This window comes from Oncorhynchus mykiss, chromosome 11, assembly GCF_013265735.2.
Source record: "Oncorhynchus mykiss isolate Arlee chromosome 11, USDA_OmykA_1.1, whole genome shotgun sequence".
In the NCBI taxonomy this organism is placed as follows: domain Eukaryota; kingdom Metazoa; phylum Chordata; class Actinopteri; order Salmoniformes; family Salmonidae; genus Oncorhynchus; species Oncorhynchus mykiss.
Genome location: NC_048575.1, coordinates 22261742 through 22282453, shown reverse-complemented (window position 1 = coordinate 22282453; position 20712 = coordinate 22261742). Strand labels below are relative to the sequence as shown.

General features: G+C 43.0%; 1 protein-coding gene across 7 annotated transcripts in view; it reads right to left on the bottom strand.

Annotated features, from left to right (window-relative positions):
- The window catches only part of col11a1a (collagen, type XI, alpha 1a), an 88659-nt gene that overhangs the window by 22064 nt on the left and 45883 nt on the right, over positions 1–20712 (bottom strand). For all 7 annotated transcript variants that reach the window (XM_036935177.1, XM_036935175.1, XM_036935180.1 and 4 more), the window contains 21 exons: positions 20533–20586; positions 20373–20417; positions 19442–19495; positions 14449–14493; positions 14047–14100; positions 12746–12790; positions 12497–12550; positions 12349–12393; positions 10602–10655; positions 10370–10477; positions 10114–10167; positions 8654–8707; positions 8255–8299; positions 7999–8052; positions 7593–7637; positions 6943–6996; positions 6087–6140; positions 3338–3391; positions 2990–3097; positions 1643–1732; positions 387–440 (listed from right to left, as the gene is read on the bottom strand). In XM_036935177.1, coding sequence (XP_036791072.1) covers positions 387–440; positions 1643–1732; positions 2990–3097; positions 3338–3391; positions 6087–6140; positions 6943–6996; positions 7593–7637; positions 7999–8052; positions 8255–8299; positions 8654–8707; positions 10114–10167; positions 10370–10477; positions 10602–10655; positions 12349–12393; positions 12497–12550; positions 12746–12790; positions 14047–14100; positions 14449–14493; positions 19442–19495; positions 20373–20417; positions 20533–20586 — 1224 coding nt within the window. The remainder of the gene's footprint in view (positions 1–386; positions 441–1642; positions 1733–2989; positions 3098–3337; positions 3392–6086; positions 6141–6942; positions 6997–7592; positions 7638–7998; positions 8053–8254; positions 8300–8653; positions 8708–10113; positions 10168–10369; positions 10478–10601; positions 10656–12348; positions 12394–12496; positions 12551–12745; positions 12791–14046; positions 14101–14448; positions 14494–19441; positions 19496–20372; positions 20418–20532; positions 20587–20712) is intronic.

Here is a 20712-nt window from a genome sequence, read left to right as displayed (position 1 = left end):
CTCAAAGTTATCATTGGAAATGTGTGGGATCCTGTCGTCTGTTCTTCAAAGGAATCAAACTGCCATCTAGTGTTGGGAGTCATTATTGCAGGATCATATAGAACGCTGCATTATAGAAAAGCCTAGATAGGATCAAGCATCTGCAATGCATCCTGTTGTGCGACAAGCTGAATATTGATCCTAGACTGATCTCTACCTCCGATATAAGAGTGATAAGAACAGCTAAGCTAACACACTGTGTTGCAGTTCTATCATTGACGTGGTAGGGGAAATATCCCCCTCAATAACCCTGTTATCTGAAGACCCCCTGGAATTTGAACAACATCCCCTTCACAATAACAACAGACAGGCAGGTAGGTGATGGTAGGTGACAGGGAGATACTTACCACGGGGCCAGAGGGACCCTGAGGTCCTTCTCCTCCCTTCAAACCAGCTGGACCCTGGAAGGAAGATGAAGAAGAGAGATGGATGGTTAGAGAGATGTGTCAAAAGAAACACACAGTCTGAAAGATAGTGTTTGAGATCCCCATAAGCCCGTCAGTCTATCAGTCTGCCAGTCAGTCAGTCTGTCAGTCTGTCAGTTTTGAATGGTATTACTCCTGTCCCAGACAGAGATTGGAGGGATACTGTGAAGTGACACCTTGGGGAGTCAGTCACCATTGATCTGAATGGGAGAAAAGGTGGGTATTTATTAAGCCATATTTCCCCCTCAGGCACTTTCCCATCAAAAGCGCAGTAAAACATAACTGCTGAAATAAACATCTGTGTGTGCGTGTATGTGTGTGTACACTCCAGTGTGTGTGTGTGTGTGTGTGTGTGTGTGTATACACTCCAGTGTGTGTGTGTGTGTGTGTGTGTGTGTGTGTGTGTGTATGTGTGTGTACACTCCAGTGTGTGTGTGTGTGTGTTTGTGTGTGTGTGTGTGTGTGTGTGTGTGTGTGTGTGTGTGTGTGTGTGTGTGTGTGTGTGTGTGTGTGTGTATGTGTGTGTACACTCCAGTGTGTGTGTGTGTATGTGACTGGCTCCCTAACAGCCCTGCAGCACACATGGTGGTATTAGTAATGAGTCTTGGGGTGTTGCTGTGAGAGAGTAAATTACACCACTAGAAAACAATCAGGGGTAGCTGCTTGCCTGCTGAGACTGACCTTGACTTAGTCAGGAACAATGGCCCTATGCCGCCTTTCATTCCCCCAGCCTAATCGCTAACGCTCCCGCTTTAGTAATTCATTTAGTAAATAATGCATACAACAAAACAAATAACTCTCCCACCAAATGTGGTTGCGGAAGAAAACGCTCCCAGTAGCTGGGTGCGTCGGCGCCTTTGGGTTGAATCAGGGGTTTTGTAAAGTGACCCAGAGCTCAAGTAAACTTCATCTCTCCTCTGCCTCTTTAGCAGAGGTTAAAACTGAGTGCTCGGTTGGTGTGAGGCCTATTCAGGGGGATGTGGATCTGTTCATTTGCAACACGTCTCTTTGAGTTTCCCTGCAGTGGTGGCCGGGTGACGCCCCCCTGTAGTGTATAGGCGCTGGTTTCATTGTCAGGGGTGGTGGGTGGAGAGGGGCGTGGTCCGTCATTCTCTGTCAGTGAATACAGAGGGAACCTGTAACGGATAGAGGCGTGTTGCAGCTGATGTGTTTCCTACCGACGCGCCGGGAAGACCTCTCTCTCCTGGGAATCCTCGTAGACCAGCGGGACCATCTTTACCTGAGGCTCCTTGGGGACCGGGGTCTCCCTACAGACACACAGCAGAGGACAGAGTGAGAAGTATCCAGCTGCACCATGTTATAGGCTACCCTCAACTTCCCTCTTTGTCATCTCATTTCTACCCTGTTCATTTCACTCCCATGCTGTAGCTAATGTTATCCGGCGAAAGAAGAGTCAGGCTCAAACTAAACGTTGTATTCTGAAGTTTCCCTTTGACATCAGGATGACAGAAGGACTTTTCTGGATTGCCGTCATTACCGTACTTCAAACGCTGTTTTAAGTCTGTATTTTGAGCTGATGCATTAGTTAGCGCAGCACCTTCCTCTTGTTCTGATAATGAACTACGCTATGCACATCAAAAAGCTCAGGTCTCCTGAATAATGGTCGCCCCATTCTGCATCCCTTCAAACGCACAACTGATTCAAAACAATCAGCCGAGAGCTACAATAACGCAGCCCTAGAGGACAACAAGCTGAGGGACAGTAAACATAAACAAAAACAAACGCAGCCAACAGAGAGAGAGAGAGAGAGAGAGAGAGGAGAGAGAGAGAGAGAGAGAGAGAGAGAGAGAGAGAGAGAGAGAGGAGAGAGAGAGAGGTGGCTCGCTAAGGTTTAAGAGGATTTGACCTCCTCTGCCAAGCCCTCTGCCTCCCAAGCCCTCCCACCCTCTGGAGTGTCCCAGCAGTATTACTGATGCGTCGGACTTGGTGGTGCTGGGAAGCTATAGAGCCTGAGTGGCAGGAGGGTTGGAGTTAGCCGATGGAGTTGATTAAACTGTCTCCTTCGGGGGAGGAGGTTAAATGAAAGAAGGAGACAGAGGGGCTGGCTGGGTGGCCGTGGGACTGTCTTGGGGTGCATTCCTATTCCCTTTCTAGTGCACTACTCTTTTCTGAAGCCCTGATCAAAATTAGTTCACAGTACATAGGGAAAAGTGTGCCATTTGGGATGTACCCTGGGAGTTAAGGCTCTCTTTTGAATAAGCCCATCCCTCTCCCAATATGACTCCTGTTTAGATCCTTAGTGGACACATTGGGATGCATGGGAATTCAACCCCTCCACAACCCTCTGCTGACTTCGCCAGGTGCTTGACAAAACAGTACTTTCCCATATACATCCTGGACCAAAAAAATGTGTTCAGTGGAGATTCTTCATTGAGCATGTTTTAGTCCAGGGCTAGGCATAATCTGGGTCCAGGAAAACATGTTAAATATGTGCTGGTCAGAGCACTGTTGGGCTGTCGAGTTATGAGTTTACTCCAGTGAGGTGGGTCTTTAGGGTCGCTTACCTTGGCTCCCTCTTTGCCAGCAGAGCCGGGAAGACCCTGCTCTCCGGGTGGACCTGGGGGTCCAGGGTGGCCTCTCTCACCGATGGGACCGGTCTCTCCTGTGGGACCCTGTTAGGAATTGACGAAAAAAAACATGTTGTGGGCTTATGGGTAGAGGCATGAGGCAAACTCTGCAAGAGACAAACTCAACCATTACAGATCCTTGGATAATTCAATTATTTCACAGACTACTAAGATACTGTATCACATTTGGGAGTGGATGAGATGAGATGTTTAATGTCTAAGGATGTTTGAACCATAGGATCTCCAAATGTTCTTCGTACATTTAGTTCCATGATAGTTTCTTACCTGAGGACCAACGACACCCCCTGGGCCGGGTGGACCTGTCTTTCCTTGGAATCCCTGTGGACACGAAACAACATATAAATCACATTGAAAAGTCTTCCAAACCAACTGGATCTCAATCAATGTAATCACGTCCTCCAATCTTGCTATTGATGTCATCCTTCCACAAATCATTATTTGAGTCGATGGACATAGTGGAGTCAGTGTTGTCAGTATCCCAATCGACAGAGGCACTCTATGGTTGCATTCGACTGGTTCATTACTGTGTGCATGGTACATGAGAACCCATGGATTATGGAAATATACAATGATATAGTTTATGTTGTGCTCCATTTGTTTATTGTTTTGTATTTGTTTATTTCCATGTTCTCATGTTTAGGATGTAACTTTAGATGGCCATGTAAATAAATGCTACATGAAGTAGTAGATGTTTATCATAGAGATTTATTCCACTTACTTACCACCTCGCCACCAAGTGGCAAGATAAAGTATCACATGACCACAAGGTCAAAGGTCAATGGTGATGACCTTTCACCCAGGGATCATTGCTGCAATAACAAGGTTAGGTGGCAGAAGAGAAGAAAAGCACAGACACCAGGAAGCAGCTACACATAATAAACCTAATCCTGGACTAAAAAGCTATTTCAATAGAGATTCTCCATCGAGCATGTTTATTAGTCCAGAACTAGGCTAAATCTGTGTCTAGGAAACCGGCTAAGATAGTATTATTCTCAAGATACAGGACAATACCAATGAGATCACCAACTCCCTGTCACAGTAAGGATTTCATCTGAGTCTCCAAAAAGGAGATAGATCTTAAACTATGATCTCAATAACTGAAGTGGACTTGATGCTAATTGGTCAGACATCAAGCACAGTAACGGAGTCAGGTGTGAAATCCATCAGCTGTCTTTTTCATTCCGATCAGATGATAGATGGTGCGAAAAACTTCATTGATTTCCCTCGAATGAAGCAAGTTCTACATGAATGCATCTGTTGTTGCATTCATGCCTGTGATGCCAACTCCCGACATCACAGACTGACTGAGTGGACACTGTAAAAGCAGATGCAATGACCATAGAGCTACATGAAACAACATACAGACATCAAACATAAAAGGGAGGAAGGGACTCATTGATTACGCCACACAAAAATGCAACAAAGAATCACAGATATCTGAAGCCAGTCATGTCACTTTTAATGCATATTGGAGTAGCTACACTTGTTCTGGGAATGGAAACGTGCTGTAGTCTAGCCAGTGGTATGCTATTGTTAGGATACTTTTTTTGTGCCAAACCTTTTCAGCTGTAGCTCATTCAAAAGTCAAATGTTTGATGACTTCTCATGGACTCATTATCTTGTGGCAGAGTGATTCATGATTGGGTAATGTTTGGAAAAGATTCAGACAGCTTTTTTACAACCTGGCCTGAATAAGAGATCTTTATATGCATTGAACGCTTCGTCAGACTCTGCTATGCTGCGTGGATGGATCCGTGCCCACTGCCTAGGGCCTAGAACATTTTATTACTATGATCAATTCTGCTATCGGCCGCTCCCCCAGCCTGTGGTGTAAACATCTTAATGAAGATGCTTATCGATGTCATTTCAAGAGGAGCCAGAGGGGGGGGGGGGGGGGGGGGGGGGGGGGGCAGTCCCCCAGCTAATGTGTCACTTAGGGGGGGAACAAATGGAGAAGAAAACTTGAACGATCGGGGATGCTCCCTGTTCCGCGGAGCTTTTAGCATCTTTTAGTGCCCTGTGAGGATAATCGGATTGAGGGGGGATGAATGCAAAGCTTGCTGAATAAACTCACTAAAAATGGTGGGATATGCAGAGAGATGAGGCTTAATGCATTATTCCTGCTGGGTTTATCATGTTAGGGTAATTCCTTCCTGTGTTCCATGCTGATATTATCTAATGTTTGTTAAAATACAGATTCAGTCTATTCAACTGTAACTTAGTCCATTTAAGGCCTGGAACACAGATGAGTGATCAGATAGACTGGCTGTCTGGCGGTATTTACCATTTCCCCCCCAACGACCTGGGAAGATAGACAGACTAGACCCTCTGGCTGCATTTAGACAGCCTTGTGTCTGAGTGTGTGTCAGGGACTCAGGGGTAGTCTAGTCTCTGAGCTCAGGATGTGTTTCGCTCCATCAGATACAGTATGTCTGTCTCTCTCTTCAACATTACATAAAGACATCCTACTGAAGGCGCTGGCCCAGAGAGAGACAGGGAGAGGTACAGAGAGAAAGTGAGAGACAGAGAGACAGAGACAAAGAAAGACAGAGAGAGAGGCAGAGACAAAGAGAGGGAGAGAGAGAGAGAGAGAGAGAGAGAGAGAGAGAGAGAAAGAGAGAGATAGAGAGAGAGAGAGAGAGAGAGAGAGAGAGAGAGAGACAGAGAGACAGAGAGAGAGAGAGAGAGAGACAGGCAGAGAGACAGAGAGACTCTCTCAATCTCTCTCACTAATTATATCAGGCAAACCAGAGAAGAAGGCCTGTCTGTGTGTCTAAGACAAGAGTGAGCTGTCCAACAACCGGGCTTCTTGGTGCTATAAAAGCATGCAGACTTGAGGAGACAAATCCGTCCAGGTGTGAAAAATTAGACTAGTCGGAGTGTTTCCCACCCCGAGAGAGCAGGGGCAGTCCTATGTTTCCACACCTGGCAGGAATTACCTGTCCAAGCCGACTGGCCCGGTGTGCCCAGGTGTGTGACAGCTCTAACGAGGTGCGCGGTCAGGAACACTCACCGTCTCTCCTCGCTGACCAGGGTGGCCGGGCAGCCCATCCTTTCCAGGTGGTCCCTGGGAATGACACAGAGAACGTGGACTCTATCAATGACAACTACATGAACGAGGGGGAAACCTTGCACACATCTAACGGTAGAGTCTCATAGTAATTGTGGTGGATTGACCAAAAGTACCCTGTTTTATTGTTCAATGACAAATACATGGGAATATATCAGAGTGGAAGTCTTTTTAGACTATAATAAGACACTAGCCGTCCTACAAAGTAATGGCCTGCAAAGAAGAAACAGAACTATTGGCAAAGGTTAAATCAAACTCTAATCAATAGGAGGAAATGAACACTTGTCGTCTGGCAATAGGATGTTGAAAAACAGGGTTCTGCTTCAATAACAGTAATGATTACTACACCCAATCAGTGATACAGCCAAATACATAGTCCACACTATTGCATTCCAAATTGCTTTCCTTTAATTACTGCAGTGGGCTAAATCAGAGTCATACAGAGTGATTATTGTCAGTCTTAAACAAATCTACCTTGAAGCTAAAGTATAGACCTCACACACATGGTTATGGGCTTAAAAAAAACAAGACACATGTACCATGTCAGAGTTGAAATATATTAAGTGTTGAGTGTGCATCCCAATATTACACTTTATATACATCACAGAAGACTGAAATATAACAAACCTGTTTGACATACTGTACAAACACTGGATTTTCTACGTTTAATTAAAAAAAAAGTGTATTAATTATGAAATTATAAAAAAAATCAAAATAACATTCCGCGTATGAGGCAGCTTGACTGCAGGAGAGGGTTACCTCAGAAATATGACTATGGTACTGGTGAGAGGATACTTACAGGGGGGCCCTTTGGTCCTGAGAACCCGACGGGGCCCTGGGGTCCTTGAGGTCCCTGGAATAAACAGAGTGGTAATCAGACAATGGAAGAGTGAAGACAGTCTTTGAGTCTCCGAAATGAGACACTCCCATTGTAGTGGGGCAGAAATTCTGTGCGACAACCATAAGTTCTGTTAGCCTCAGAGACGATACACGCTGCCTGATGTGGCTGAGTGGGCATGGCTTGGTGTGCTTTGGTGTGGTCGGGAGTGGCTGGGCATGGCTTGGTGTGGTTGGGTGTGGCTGGTTGGGTGTGGCTGGCCGTGAGTGGCGAGAGAGGGACAGATATGTAGATAAATAGAGAGAGAGAGGGATAGAGATATGGAACAACTATAGCAAAACCACGAAAAAAAAGGGTACCCAGATTGGCCCATGCCTCCAACAGTGACCACCTAGCGATCATTAATCAATAAATGCTTCCTTTCCTCCTGTGGTAATCACCACCAGTCCAGGTCAGGGCTCCCACTCTTTACTCCAACCCCACCACTATGTCAGACAGGCAGTCGTTGTTAACTGCTTAACTGCTTCTTACTCCAAGCCATTTCCCATTTCATTATCCATGGGTCAGCCTCATAACCCCCCCCCTCGGAAGCAGTGGCTGATGGGACTTACTCTTTCGCCAGGCGGGCCAGGTGGACCATCATTGCCCGCCGTGCCCTGCAAAACACAACAGACAGAAAATCAGCATCAGATGTTCTACTGCTACAAGACAACACAGTGGTCACACATCATGCATAGAGGTATTAGCAGTTACACAGCTACACGTGGATGACCAATGTCATTACCCCTATGGTGTAAGGTCTTTCTATGAGTTGTCAAGTGGGACATGTCTTTGAGACCTCTTTGCTGAGGAATGTGATTGTTTTTCTTGAGTGTGTTGTTTTGTAAATCTTGCATATTTACATTATGTGGTATGTGTAATGTGTGTATTTGCAGGGAAAGGGACATTGGTCTCAATGGGACTCCCTGCTAAGGTGAAATAAAAGGGGAAATAAGAAAAGATGGAGAGGGTAGTTACCTTAGGGCCTGGCTTGCCTGTAGGACCTCTAGCACCCCGACCCCCTCGTGGACCCTAGGAGACCGGAGATGACAGACACACAGCTCAGAACACAGACTGATCCAAGATCAGGTAAGACTACACAGTCCAGTCCAGTACAGTACCGCAGTCTCATACGTGTGGCAACAATTAAGACACACAAATACAAATGTATTTATTCATGAAGTAAATAAATCATTGATTCGTTCTTAACGTGGTAAAATGGAGGAGAACATACCGTTGGACCTCTTTGCCCCCTTGGACCGGGTTTGCCCGCCACGCCCTTTTGAAGAACAGAGAAGAAGACATTTATTTCAACAGAAACCAACTCAAGGTCAATCCTTCCTAAACTTCCTCAGTAAGTTGTTTTCAAAGTTACTCTCCAGGTCTGTGTAAAAAAAAACTCTAGGTGAACATAAAGTTCTATTCAAGGCTGCGAAGGGAATGGGAATCACTGAGAACAAACAATAGTTTCAGCATCTTTTTGTTCTCTTCCACATTGATTCTTGGAGGTTGTATTTCATGCAAACTCATCACGCAAATGCTTTTGTAATGGGAATCAATGTCCTTTGTGTAGTGTTATGATGCAGTGTGTGTGCGTTCCATACAGAAACAGGGACGGGACTATTTATCTTACCCTGGCTCCTTTCTCTCCGTTGGCCCCTGGGAAGCCCGGGAAGCCGCTGGAACCCTGCGGATCAACAAGGCAGGAAGGAGAGGAATCAGGATATCCATGTTAATAAGTAATGGTTTGAGAAGGTTTTCCTTTCGCTTGTTGTTGTTGACTGTCAACCACCATTATTTTGTGAGAGACAGAGAGCTGCATCAGACCCTGACTCTGTACCCAGCACCGTGCCGTGGGGAAAACAGACGACACAGAGGAGAGACTACTCCTCAGCTCAACAATCACAAGCTCATCGCTCTCAGAATTATACGCTAAAAACACGGCGCATTTGGAGAACGGGAAATATTATACGACAATGTGACAAGACACACGCATGCATGCACGCACACACACACACACACACTTCCTTTGTCTGCGAAGACTTCAAAAATCATGATGGCTTTGTAAAGATCCTTTGTGAAAACATCTAATTTAACAGATCAGAGGAGGGGGAACATAGACCAGACACCAAACAACAACAAAAGAAAACCAATGACTTGGGTAGACAACAAGTTCAAAAACAGACAATCACTTAACGTGAAGACAGTCTGGTTTCTAATCATGGCGTTTTGTTGTGTATGTGGGATTCAACATCATCTTACCCTTGTACTTCAGTCCTGGTATTCGTAAAAGTATTCAAACATGACATCAACACAATGGTTTACTCTCCCATTTCAAAGCTGCAGCTCTACTGTTTTCTAGGCCCCGTTTCACAGAGTCATGATGCGATCTGAAGCTCAACATAATGCAATGGAAATAGAAAGGGGCCAAACGTTCAGAGTTTGACGGACTACCAACCTCTCACCGTATAACTGCCATATCTCTAAACTCAGTGGCCGTGCTTTCAGGCGCCCATGGCATCGCTTCAACAGTTCACTTTATAAAAATACTACTTTTGGCAGCTCTCAGGCATAAATTAGCCCTACAGTCTATTAGATACCATCTCACAGAAAGCCACATAATCTTCCAGCATAATGTTAGTAATCTTTTAATCCATATTACGGTGGATTACTGAACAGCAGATTGCTGGATGTGATGGGTAAGGAATTAGAAGAAGGACATGTATCCCCTGTTGTACATAACTGTAAGTCTCAGGGTTACAAGAGGGACATTACCCATCTTCTAGGTCTCTGAGGACACAACATGGCTTCTTAGTGTCTGTTTCTAATATGAATCCTGTGTGAAAGCAGTATCTAGAGTACCTCCATCTTGGATCATCATTACCTATTGAAAGACAGATCTGTCAACGAGCCAACTCTGGTAAAAATGTCCCTGGATGTTGTTTAGTAAACAGCTATGTCTGCTTAACATCAGGTTACTCCTTCCTAACCGTGTGGTGGGTCATGTGCCGGATACTGGTGGATGTTGTTCATTTACGTTGTCCCCACACAGAGAAGTCCTCACAGGCATCACCGTGGTGACTGTTTACGTACCTTTGGACCTTGTCTTCCTGGGTAGCCGGGTAATCCTGGAACACCCAGTTTTCCCTGAAGACAACAGAAAAGTCTCGCTGAATGAGCACAATGTATTGGTACACAGTTGTACTAGCTCAAAATGAATTCAAGTATTTCCACAGGCTTCAGGGATATGCTACTAACAACAGATTCATCTTACAGTCTAAAGAGGGATATGCTGTTAACAACAGCTTGACCTTACAAGACAAAGAGAAGGTGTGAATGAAGATGTTACCTTCTCTCCAGCAGCACCCATGGGGCCAGACTCTCCGTTGGGCCCTGCTCGGCCCTTGGGGCCCTCAGGTCCGTCCTCCCCGCGGGGCCCAAGCACACCGAGCTCACCCTGAACAAAACCAACAGACACCAGGTAAGGTATTGTACCATCACTGTGGTCTATGGTGTATAGTGTACCATACACATACAATTATGGGTGAATAAGTATCTAGGCATATGAGTCGTCAACTCACCCTGTCACCTTTGAGACCCATGTCTCCCTTGAACCCAGGGAAACCGTCCTCACCCTAAAATAAGAGAGAAAAATATGAACAGGGTTACTTGGGTTAAGTTGATTTGTAGGAAACTGAATGTTGCTGTTGTTTTTCACCGTGTGTAAGAGATCAGTGGGATTCAGTATGCCTTGAGCTTGTACCTGCATTATTCAATTCAAATTATTTCAATGGTAGAGTATCCGTGGACACATATTTATTTTTAAACACTTGTTGTTTTAATTGAAAATAGCCAATCTAAATGGATACGGCCTATATCTTTCCATAGGCTATAAAATAGAGAACCTCATCTGCTTCACATGTGCAGCCTCTCTGTATGCAGAGCCGACTACTGCCATCTGGTGGCCAAAGAGGAGAATCTTACTGCATGTGCATTGTTTCAAGTTTCAGATTCAGGTTTTAATGTCAAATGCACAAGCATAGCTCTAACCCCAACAATGTAGTCATCAATAACAATGTAATACAACAAAATAACAAGGTAGAACAAAGACAAAAATAAGAAATACCAAGAACACAATCAAGTAAGTAGGCATACTACAGGGTCATGGTAATTGGAGCGCAAGGAACACTTCTCTTTTATTATAATGGTCCTATAGGGAGCTAATGCATTACAAAAGCATTGTGGACGAGCAAACACACAGTAGAAATATCTATCACTCACACATGTAAGTGGAGAATATATGATGCTGCAAAATACGTGTTGTTGAAGTATAGTGTAGGCTACTTCAGGCAATGTCTGGCTGCAGTACAATGTACACTTGTTAACTCCCTGCACACGCTGTAAAAGTTTCGCCCTGGATCAAATTCTTATTGTATCAATTCATGGCAGCCATGAAATAGTTAACAAGAGAATAAGAAAAGCTTTCTCAGTCTCTCTCATCTTTCACTCTGTGTTCTTTGTCTCTCACTGTCTATTTTTCTCTGTAGCTCCCTGAGACCCTGTGTGCAGTCTGTCACTTGTCTGTGTCTTTTCTCATCCTAATACATAATGCAGTGTGTGTGTGTGTGTGTGTGTGTGTGTGTGTGTGTGTGTGTGTGTGTGTGTGTGTGTGTGTGTGTCTACCCTGCACCCAGAGCAGTGAAACCATGCACGTTTCACGACAAGCCCTCACCTCTTGGATGGGGGGGGGGCATTCATTTTCTATTCAGAACAAACAATACCTTCCTTCCTCAAGGTTTTGGGATTACATTAAAACCCTAACTTTAACATAAATTAACATAAAACTTAAACATAAATTATTCAGTAATAACACTGACATCCATGGTGTTACTGATGTAAAAACAACATTAATATTAGATCTGTGTCATGCTCTTGGTCTTGAATTAGTATAATATAGATTGCGGTAGTGTGGACATTTTGGACCGCATAAGGACTTTGTGACTGAACATTGTGACAGAACTTTGAGTTTAACTCATTGGACGGATGGAAAGTCCTAGTTATCACAACATGGGCTTCTTTGGGGCGGCAGGTAGCCTAGTGGTTAGAGCGTTGGACTAGTATCAACAAAGGGGCAAGATCGAATCCCCGAGCTGACAAGATAAAAACCTGTCGTTCTGCCCCTGAACAAGGCAGTTATCCCACTGTTCCTAGGCTGTCATCGAAAATATGAATTTGTTCTTGCCTAGTTAAATAAAGGTCAACAAAAATAATAACACACAATGGCAGCAACGATATGAAGCATCAAATGATGATTAGGCGAAGCTTTACCTTCTCTCCCTTTCCACCCTTCAGTCCACGAACACCATCAGCACCCTAGTAGACAGACAGGAAACAGACCACAGTTACCAACCCAACACAAACTGTACCACCATGAGGAAGTTTCTGAACGTCACCTTGGTGAGTTCCACCACCGTACCTTGACACCACGAGGACCAGGATAACCAATAGGACCCTGGGGACCTGACTGGCCCTGGAGGAGGACAAAGACAGAGAGAACAATTTATCCATTAGTCTCTCAACACGGGACATGGCATAAACTATTTCAACTACTCTTTTTTTGTTTCATATTCAAAAAAGAACATATCAATCAATCAGCTAATCGAACGACCGATCAATCAGTCAATCAACCATATGCTACTAAAATGTAAATGTTAATTGTACTTACTAAAGCTCCCTTCTCACCAGGTGGGCCCTCTTTACCAGGATGACCCTGTAAGAGAAGAACGAACACAAATGACTTAGATACAGTACTTCAATCTCGTATGGATGCGCCCTCTAAGTTGGTAGCTCTCACTCAAGCAATGAACACCAGAGTTTGAGTTTATGCAACACACACACATCAAAAAAAGTTCTGGTTTGATTCTATGGAATAGCTCGGTGCATCAGAAAGTTCTAGAAGGCCTCAGTGTTAGTGTACGACAGCGGCCTGCCCGTCTGGTCGCGGCGGATGTGTAAACTGATGAGTGACGGAAGCTTTGACAGAGATTAGGTCTAGGCTCAGTCTTACTGTCTGACTGACTGACTGCTTACTTTACACCAGCCAGACTTTTTTACTTGCACACCTGGCACTAATTAAACACGTCGGAGTGAAGGAGGCTGTAAATCGGTCGGCTTCAGGCTGCCTCCCTCTCAGCTTCCCAGCCTCTCCCTGGTACACACTGCAGCAGATAGAGCCAGGCTAACAGACCACTGAGGGAGAGGGAGATACTAGTACAGGCCGTGAAACAAAATGCATTCTGACTTGCCTGATATTAACTCGGGAACTTTTTTTGTGTGAGGGGCGAGCCAGGTGTATAATCTGGTGTTATTCTCCATTCATTCCATGTTTTTATATATTTATGTGGAAGCTGCAGCCCTCTCTAATGTTCAAGTCAATAGAATACATCATATCACATGAAGTTGGGGGAGAGCAACCGACAGGACAATTGGTCAGTGTTGTGGCTTAACGGATGGTAGTTGTCGTGGAAGGGAGAGATGTGTGGGGCACGCTACATTTTGCTTCACTTCCTCATTTTGTGTGACAGCATATGAGATCGTTCAACCAAATCTAGTTTGCTAGCAAACTAATTATCGCGGTCATCATAAATCTCCCTTTAATGACTAAGTGTAAGTCGCTCTGGATAAGAGCATCTGCTGAATAACTCACATGTCAATGTAAATGTACAAGGTCCCTGGGGCAAGCTAATCCTACTGTATATACTACAGTGTGTGGTATCTTCCTCTACTGTATACAGATGTGTAGTGGTACTTGTGGGCTGCTATGTTAAAGCAAACGATGGCAGTCAACATTTCATTCCACCATCACAATATACATCTCGCCGAGTTATACTGCTTCTCAACGGTGTGTTGCCTGTCACAGGTACTTGTGGCTTGTCTGAGGGCAATGGACGAGTGAATAGTCTGACAGGAGGGAAGGAGTGTGAGACTCAGCGAGAGGTGTAAACAGAATGACAGAATAGCACGTACAGGAGGTCCATCTGACCCGGGTAAACCAGCCAACCCCGACCTGCCCTGAGGTCCCTGTAAACAGAGACAGAAGGAGAGAAAAACACAGCATGGGTCAAAGGTCAAAACAACACTTTATAACGACCTCCGGGACATAGTCAGTTCACCTCTGAGAAACACAACACGCATCTGAAAATAATTTGGATCTGTGACAGATCAGCTACTAGGTGCAATCTTTGACGTTTTGTGTAGACACCTGTATAAAGGGGCTTACATTCAGTGCATTGAAAACTCTTCAGTGCAGGACTATGGTAAATAAGCACACAACGTTTACATCCAACAGATCACACACTTTTAGACTTTGTGTGACCCTTTCAGGTCAATTCTGTTGACAGAGGAGTGAAGAGCAGCGCTTCAACTTACTTTTTCACCAGGCGGTCCGATGGGACCTTGAGGACCAGGAAGACCCTGCAGGACAGAAGCAGACCGACAGTTTCAGAATTTGTTGCCATTGCAGCGACACACACACACACACACACACACACACACACACACACAGGCTAGCTGGGGTCATGGAGGGGGATTGGGGACTCAGCAGAAGGTGCTAACGGACATGCAAGGGCAAGAATGGTGAGACTGTATTCATTCTTGAGCGTGTGCGTGCACGTGTGTGTGTGTGTATTTGTGCCCACGTGAGTGTGAATGTGTGTGTGTGTGTTTGTGTGTGGCAGAGAGAGTAATCTGAGGCTGTGCTGCAGCTCGGGGAGCTTGCTCCTACAGGTGTGTCTCTCTCTGCAGGCATTCCACAGACATGAATGAGATGCTTTCACAGCTTCCCTCAACCCCCCCCCCCCCCCCCCCCCCCCCCCCCCAGAAAACCCAGGAAAATATTCCAAGAAAATCTCTCTGTGTGTGCTCTCTTTACCTCCAGGGAGAGAGAGGGGGAGAGGAAGTGGGGATGGCTAGAGGAAGGGAGGAGAGGAGGGGGGAAACAGAAGAGGATAGAGGCAGAATTCAACTAATCCCAAAATGTGATGTAAATAATCATCAGAAAGCAGTATATTTCCGTAAGCTCCTGATTTAAAACCCCATTACCTTGAGAATATTATCTAACAAAAAAATCCAACCATTTTTTAGACATTACACACACATATAAAAACGAATGATTAATGTGGGTACTGAGAGTCAATAGCAACATCAACCCTTTTTATTTTTTACATTTGTATGTTTATATGCATATATTTGGTCTGTGAAGACCGTGATATTGTCTTTTAATGTCTGTGACACTATTGTCTGTAATGTCCGTGACACTATTGTATGTATGGTCTGGGATGTCTGTGATATTGAATGTGACAATGTCTGTGTTACTGTCTAGGATGTCTGGCATGTCTGGGATACTATCATGTCTGTAATGTCTGTCGTGTCTGGGATACTACCATGTCTGTAATGTCTGTCGTGTCTGGGATACTATCATGTCTGTAATGTCTGTCGTGTCTGGGATACTATCATGTCTGTAATGTCTGGGATACTATCATGTCTGTAATGTCTGTCATGTCTGGGATACTATCATGTCTGTAATGTCTGGGATATAATCATGTCTGTAATGTCTGAAATATTATCATGTCTGTAATGTCTGGGATATTATCATGTCTGTAATGTCTGGGATATAATCATGTCTGTAATGTCTGGGATACTATTATGTCTGTAATGTCTGGGATACTATCATGTCTGTAATGTCTGTAATACTATCATGTCTGTAATGTCTGGGATACTATCATGTCTGTAATGACTGGGATACTATTATGTCTGTAATGTCTGGGATACTATCATGCCTGTAATGTCTGTAATGTCTGGGATACTATCATGCCTGTAATATCTGGGATACTATCATGTCTGTAATGTCTGTAATAGCTGGGACACTAACATGTCTGTAATGTCTGTAATATCTGAGATACTATCATGTCTGTAATGTCTGTAAAATCTGGGATACTATCATGTCTGTAATGTCTGTAATGTCTGGGATACTATCATGTCTGTAATGTGTGTAATGTCTGTAATATCTGGGATACTATCATGTTTGTAATATCTGGGCTACTATCATGTCTGTAATATCTGGGATACTATCATGTCTGTAATGTCTGTAATAGCTGGGATACTAACATGTCTGTAATGTCTGTAATTTCTGAGATACTATAATGTCTGTAATGTCTGTAAAATCTGGGATACTATCATGTCTGTAATGTCTGTAATGTCTGGGATACTATCATGTCTGTAATGTGTGTAATGCCTGTAATATCTGGGATATTATCATGTCTGTAGTGTCTGTAATGGCTGGGATAATATCATGTCTGTAATGTCTGTAATGTCTGGGATATTATCATGCCTGTAATGTCTGGGATACTATCATGTCTGTAATGTCTGTAATGTCTGTAATATCTGGGATACTATCATGTCTGTAATGTCTGTAATGTCTGGGATACTATCATGTCTGTAATGTCTGGGATAATATCATGTCTGTAATGTCTGTAATGTCTGGGATACTATCATGCCTGTAATGTCTGTCATATCTGGGATATATTCATGTCTGTAATGTCTGTCATGTCTGGGATACTATCATGTCTGTAATGTCTGTAATATCTGGGAGTCTATCATGTCTGTATTGTCTGTCATGTCTGGGATACTATCATATCTGTAATGTCTGTCATGTCTGGGATACTATCATGTCTGTAATGTCTGTCATGTCTGGGATACTATCATGTCTGTAATGTCTGGGATATTATCATGTCTGTAATGTCTGGGATATAATCATGTCTGTAATGCCTGTCATGTCTGGGATACTATCATGTCTGTAATGTCTGGGATATAATCATGTCTGTAATGTCTGGGATATAATCATGTCTGTAATGTCTGGGATACTATCATGTCTGTAATGTCTGGGATATAATCATGTCTGTAATGTCTGGGATACTATTATGTCTGTAATGTCTGGGATACTATCATGTCTGTAATGTCTGGGATACTATTATGTCTGTAATGTCTGGGATACTATCATGTCTGTAATGTCTGGGATACTATCATGTCTGTAATGTCTGGGATACTGTCATGTCTGTAATGTCTGGGATACTAACATGTCTGTAATGTCTGTAATGTCTGTAATATCTGAGATACTATCATGTCTGTAATGTCTGTAATGTCTGAGATACTATCATGTCTGTAATGTCTGTAATATCTGGGATATTATCATGTCTGTAATGTCTGGGATACTATCATGTCTGTAATGTCTGTAATGTCTGGGATACTATCATGTCTGTAATGTCTGTAATGTCTGGGCTATTATCATGTCTGTAATGTCTGTAATGTCTGGGATAATATTGTGTCTGTAATGTCTGTACTGTCTGTAATATCTGGGATACTATGATGTCTGTAATGTCTGTAATGTCTGTAGTATCTGGTATACTATCATGTCTGTAATGTCTGTAATATCTGGGATACTATCATGTCTGTAATGTCTGTCATGTCTGGGATATTATCATGTCTGTAATGTATGGGATATTATCATGTCTGTAATGTCTGTAATATCTGGGATACTATCATGTCTGTAACGCCTGTAATGTCTGGGATACTATCATGTCTGTAATGTCTGTAATGTCTGTAATATCTGGGATACTATCATGTCTTTAATGTCTGGGATATAATCATGTCTGTAATGTCTGTAATGTCTGGGATACTATTATGTCTGTAATGTCTGGGATATTATCATGTCTGTAATGTCTGTAATGTATGGGATATTATCATGTCTGTAATATCTGGGATATTATCGTGTCTGTAATGTCTGTAATATCTGGGATACTATCATGTCTGTAATGTCTGTAATGTCTGGGATATTATCATGTCTGTAATGTCTGTAATGTCTGGGATATTACCATGTCTGTAATGTCTGGGATATTATCCTGTCTGTAATGTCTTTAATGTCTGGGATATTATCATGTCTGTAATGTCTGGGATATTATCATGTCTGTAATGTCTGTAATGTCTGGGATATTATCCTGTCTGTAATGTCTTTAATGTCTGGGATATTATCATGTCTGTAATGTCTGGGATATTATCATGTCTGTAATGTCTGCAATGTCTGGGATATTATCATGTCTATAATGTCTGGGATATTATCATGTCTGTAATGTCTGGGATATTATCATGTCTGTAATGTCTTTAATGTCTGGGATATTATCATGTCTGTAATGTCTGGGATACTATCATGTCTGTAATGTCTGTAATGTCTGGGATATTATCATGTCTGTAATGTCTGTAATGTCTGGGATATTATCATGTCTGTAATGTCTGGGATATTATCATGTCTGTAATGTCTGAGATATTATCATGTCTGTAATGTCTGTAATGTCTGGGATATTATCATGTCTGTAATGTCTGTAATGTCTGGGATATTATCATGTCTGTAATGTCTGTAATGTCTGGGATACTATCATGTCTGTAATGTCTGTCATGTCTGGGATACTATCATGTCTGTAATGTCTGTCATGTCTGGGATACTATCATGTCTGTAATGTCTGGGATATTATCCTGTCTGTAATGTCTTTAATGTCTGGGATATTATCATGTCTGTAATGTCTGGGATATTATCATGTCTGTAATGTCTGTAATGTCTGGGATATTATCCTGTCTGTAATGTCTTTAATGTCTGGGATATTATCATGTCTGTAATGTCTGGGATATTATCATGTCTGTAATGTCTGCAATGTCTGGGATATTATCATGTCTATAATGTCTGGGATATTATCATGTCTGTAATGTCTGGGATATTATCATGTCTGTAATGTCTTTAATGTCTGGGATATTATCATGTCTGTAATGTCTGGGATACTATCATGTCTGTAATGTCTGTAATGTCTGGGATATTATCATGTCTGTAATGTCTGTAATGTCTGGGATATTATCATGTCTGTAATGTCTGGGATATTATCATGTCTGTAATGTCTGAGATATTATCATGTCTGTAATGTCTGTAATGTCTGGGATATTATCATGTCTGTAATGTCTGTAATGTCTGGGATATTATCATGTCTGTAATGTCTGTAATGTCTGGGATACTATCATGTCTGTAATGTCTGTCATGTCTGGGATACTATCATGTCTGTAATGTCTGTCATGTCTGGGATACTATCATGTCTGTAATGTCTGGGATACTATCATGTCTGTAATGTCTGGGATATTATCATGTCTGTAATGTCTGGGATATTATCATGTCTGTAATGTCTGTAATGTCTGGGATATTATCATGTCTGTAATGTCTGTAATGTCTGGGATATTATCATGTCTGTAATGTCTGTAATGTCTGGGATATTATCATGTCTGTAATGTCTGTAATGTCTGTAATGTCTGCCAAATCTGGGATACTCACTTGTGTCCCTGGGATCCCCTGCTGACCCGGAGGTCCTGGCTCTCCTTGAGGTCCCTAAACAAAGACAGACAGATACGATCAATCTAACATGACAATGAGCTAAGAGCAGAGCAGGGCACAGCAGTCCTTATGTGAAGGAACCGGTGCCCATGCACATTGACTCTGTATCTGTACACCTTGTATATGGCCTCGCCATATACTGTTATTTTACTGCTGCTCTTAAATTATTTGTTCCTTTTATTTTTATTTCTTGCTTCTACATTTTTTATTTAACACTTAAGGTCTACCTACACCTGTTGTATTCGGTGCGTGTGACAAAAAACAATTTGATTTGAAGTATATTTGTATATTTTACTAAGAAGATGGAGACGTTTGAGGAGATATTTGAGGGTCTACTCTCAATACGTTTGGGACCGAAGAAAAATCAATCAATCAATCAAATTGATTTATAAAGCCCGGTTTACATCAGCCGAAGCCACAAAGTGCATCTGGTTTAAATAGTAGAGACATAGTTGAACTGTTGTATACACTGATTTCTGGACCAAACAAACAACTAACGTGCAGTCGATTACTACTCTGAACTGTAGGATTGCTGTTGTTGAAGTACCTTTCCCAAATCCTAGCATTAGCCATTAGAAGGTTAGCTTGCAAAACTGACCTAGATCAGTGCTTAGGGGCAATATCACCCTACTCCGATGTGCCTCAGGGAGAGGCCCCAGCGGGCAGTCATTTGGAAGGTTAAAATAGCGTTAGAACCTAGCCCAAACAACCTATCTAAACACTGACACACTGTAGTAGACTACACTCCTCTCTGGTGACAAATAACGTATTGGTCAGGCTTATACAAACACTATATAAACCACTTCTGGTTCCATCAGAGTGGGTGTTTTAGTTTAGCATCTGTGTGAGATAACGTTATGAGTGTTCATACCATGTTTCCTTTGGGACCGTGTGGCCCGTCCACTCCAGCTACACCCTGTGGGAACACAAACATTCAGATGAGTAGGAACTTCTTATTCAGTGTTGTGACATATAGGAGGTACCACAGTGATAACTCTATCATAGGAAAGTATGTGTTAAGTACTACTTACAGGCTGTCCAGTGGGACCGGGTGGACCGCGGGGCCCAAGCAGACCTCTAGGACCCTAGAGACAGAGAGAGAGAGAGAGAGAGAGAGAGAGAGAGAGAGAGAGAGAGAGAGAGAGAAAAGAAAAGAGTTTCAGGATCACACAAAGATGGTGGAATAAATGAAAATAGTTCACTCAAGCCAT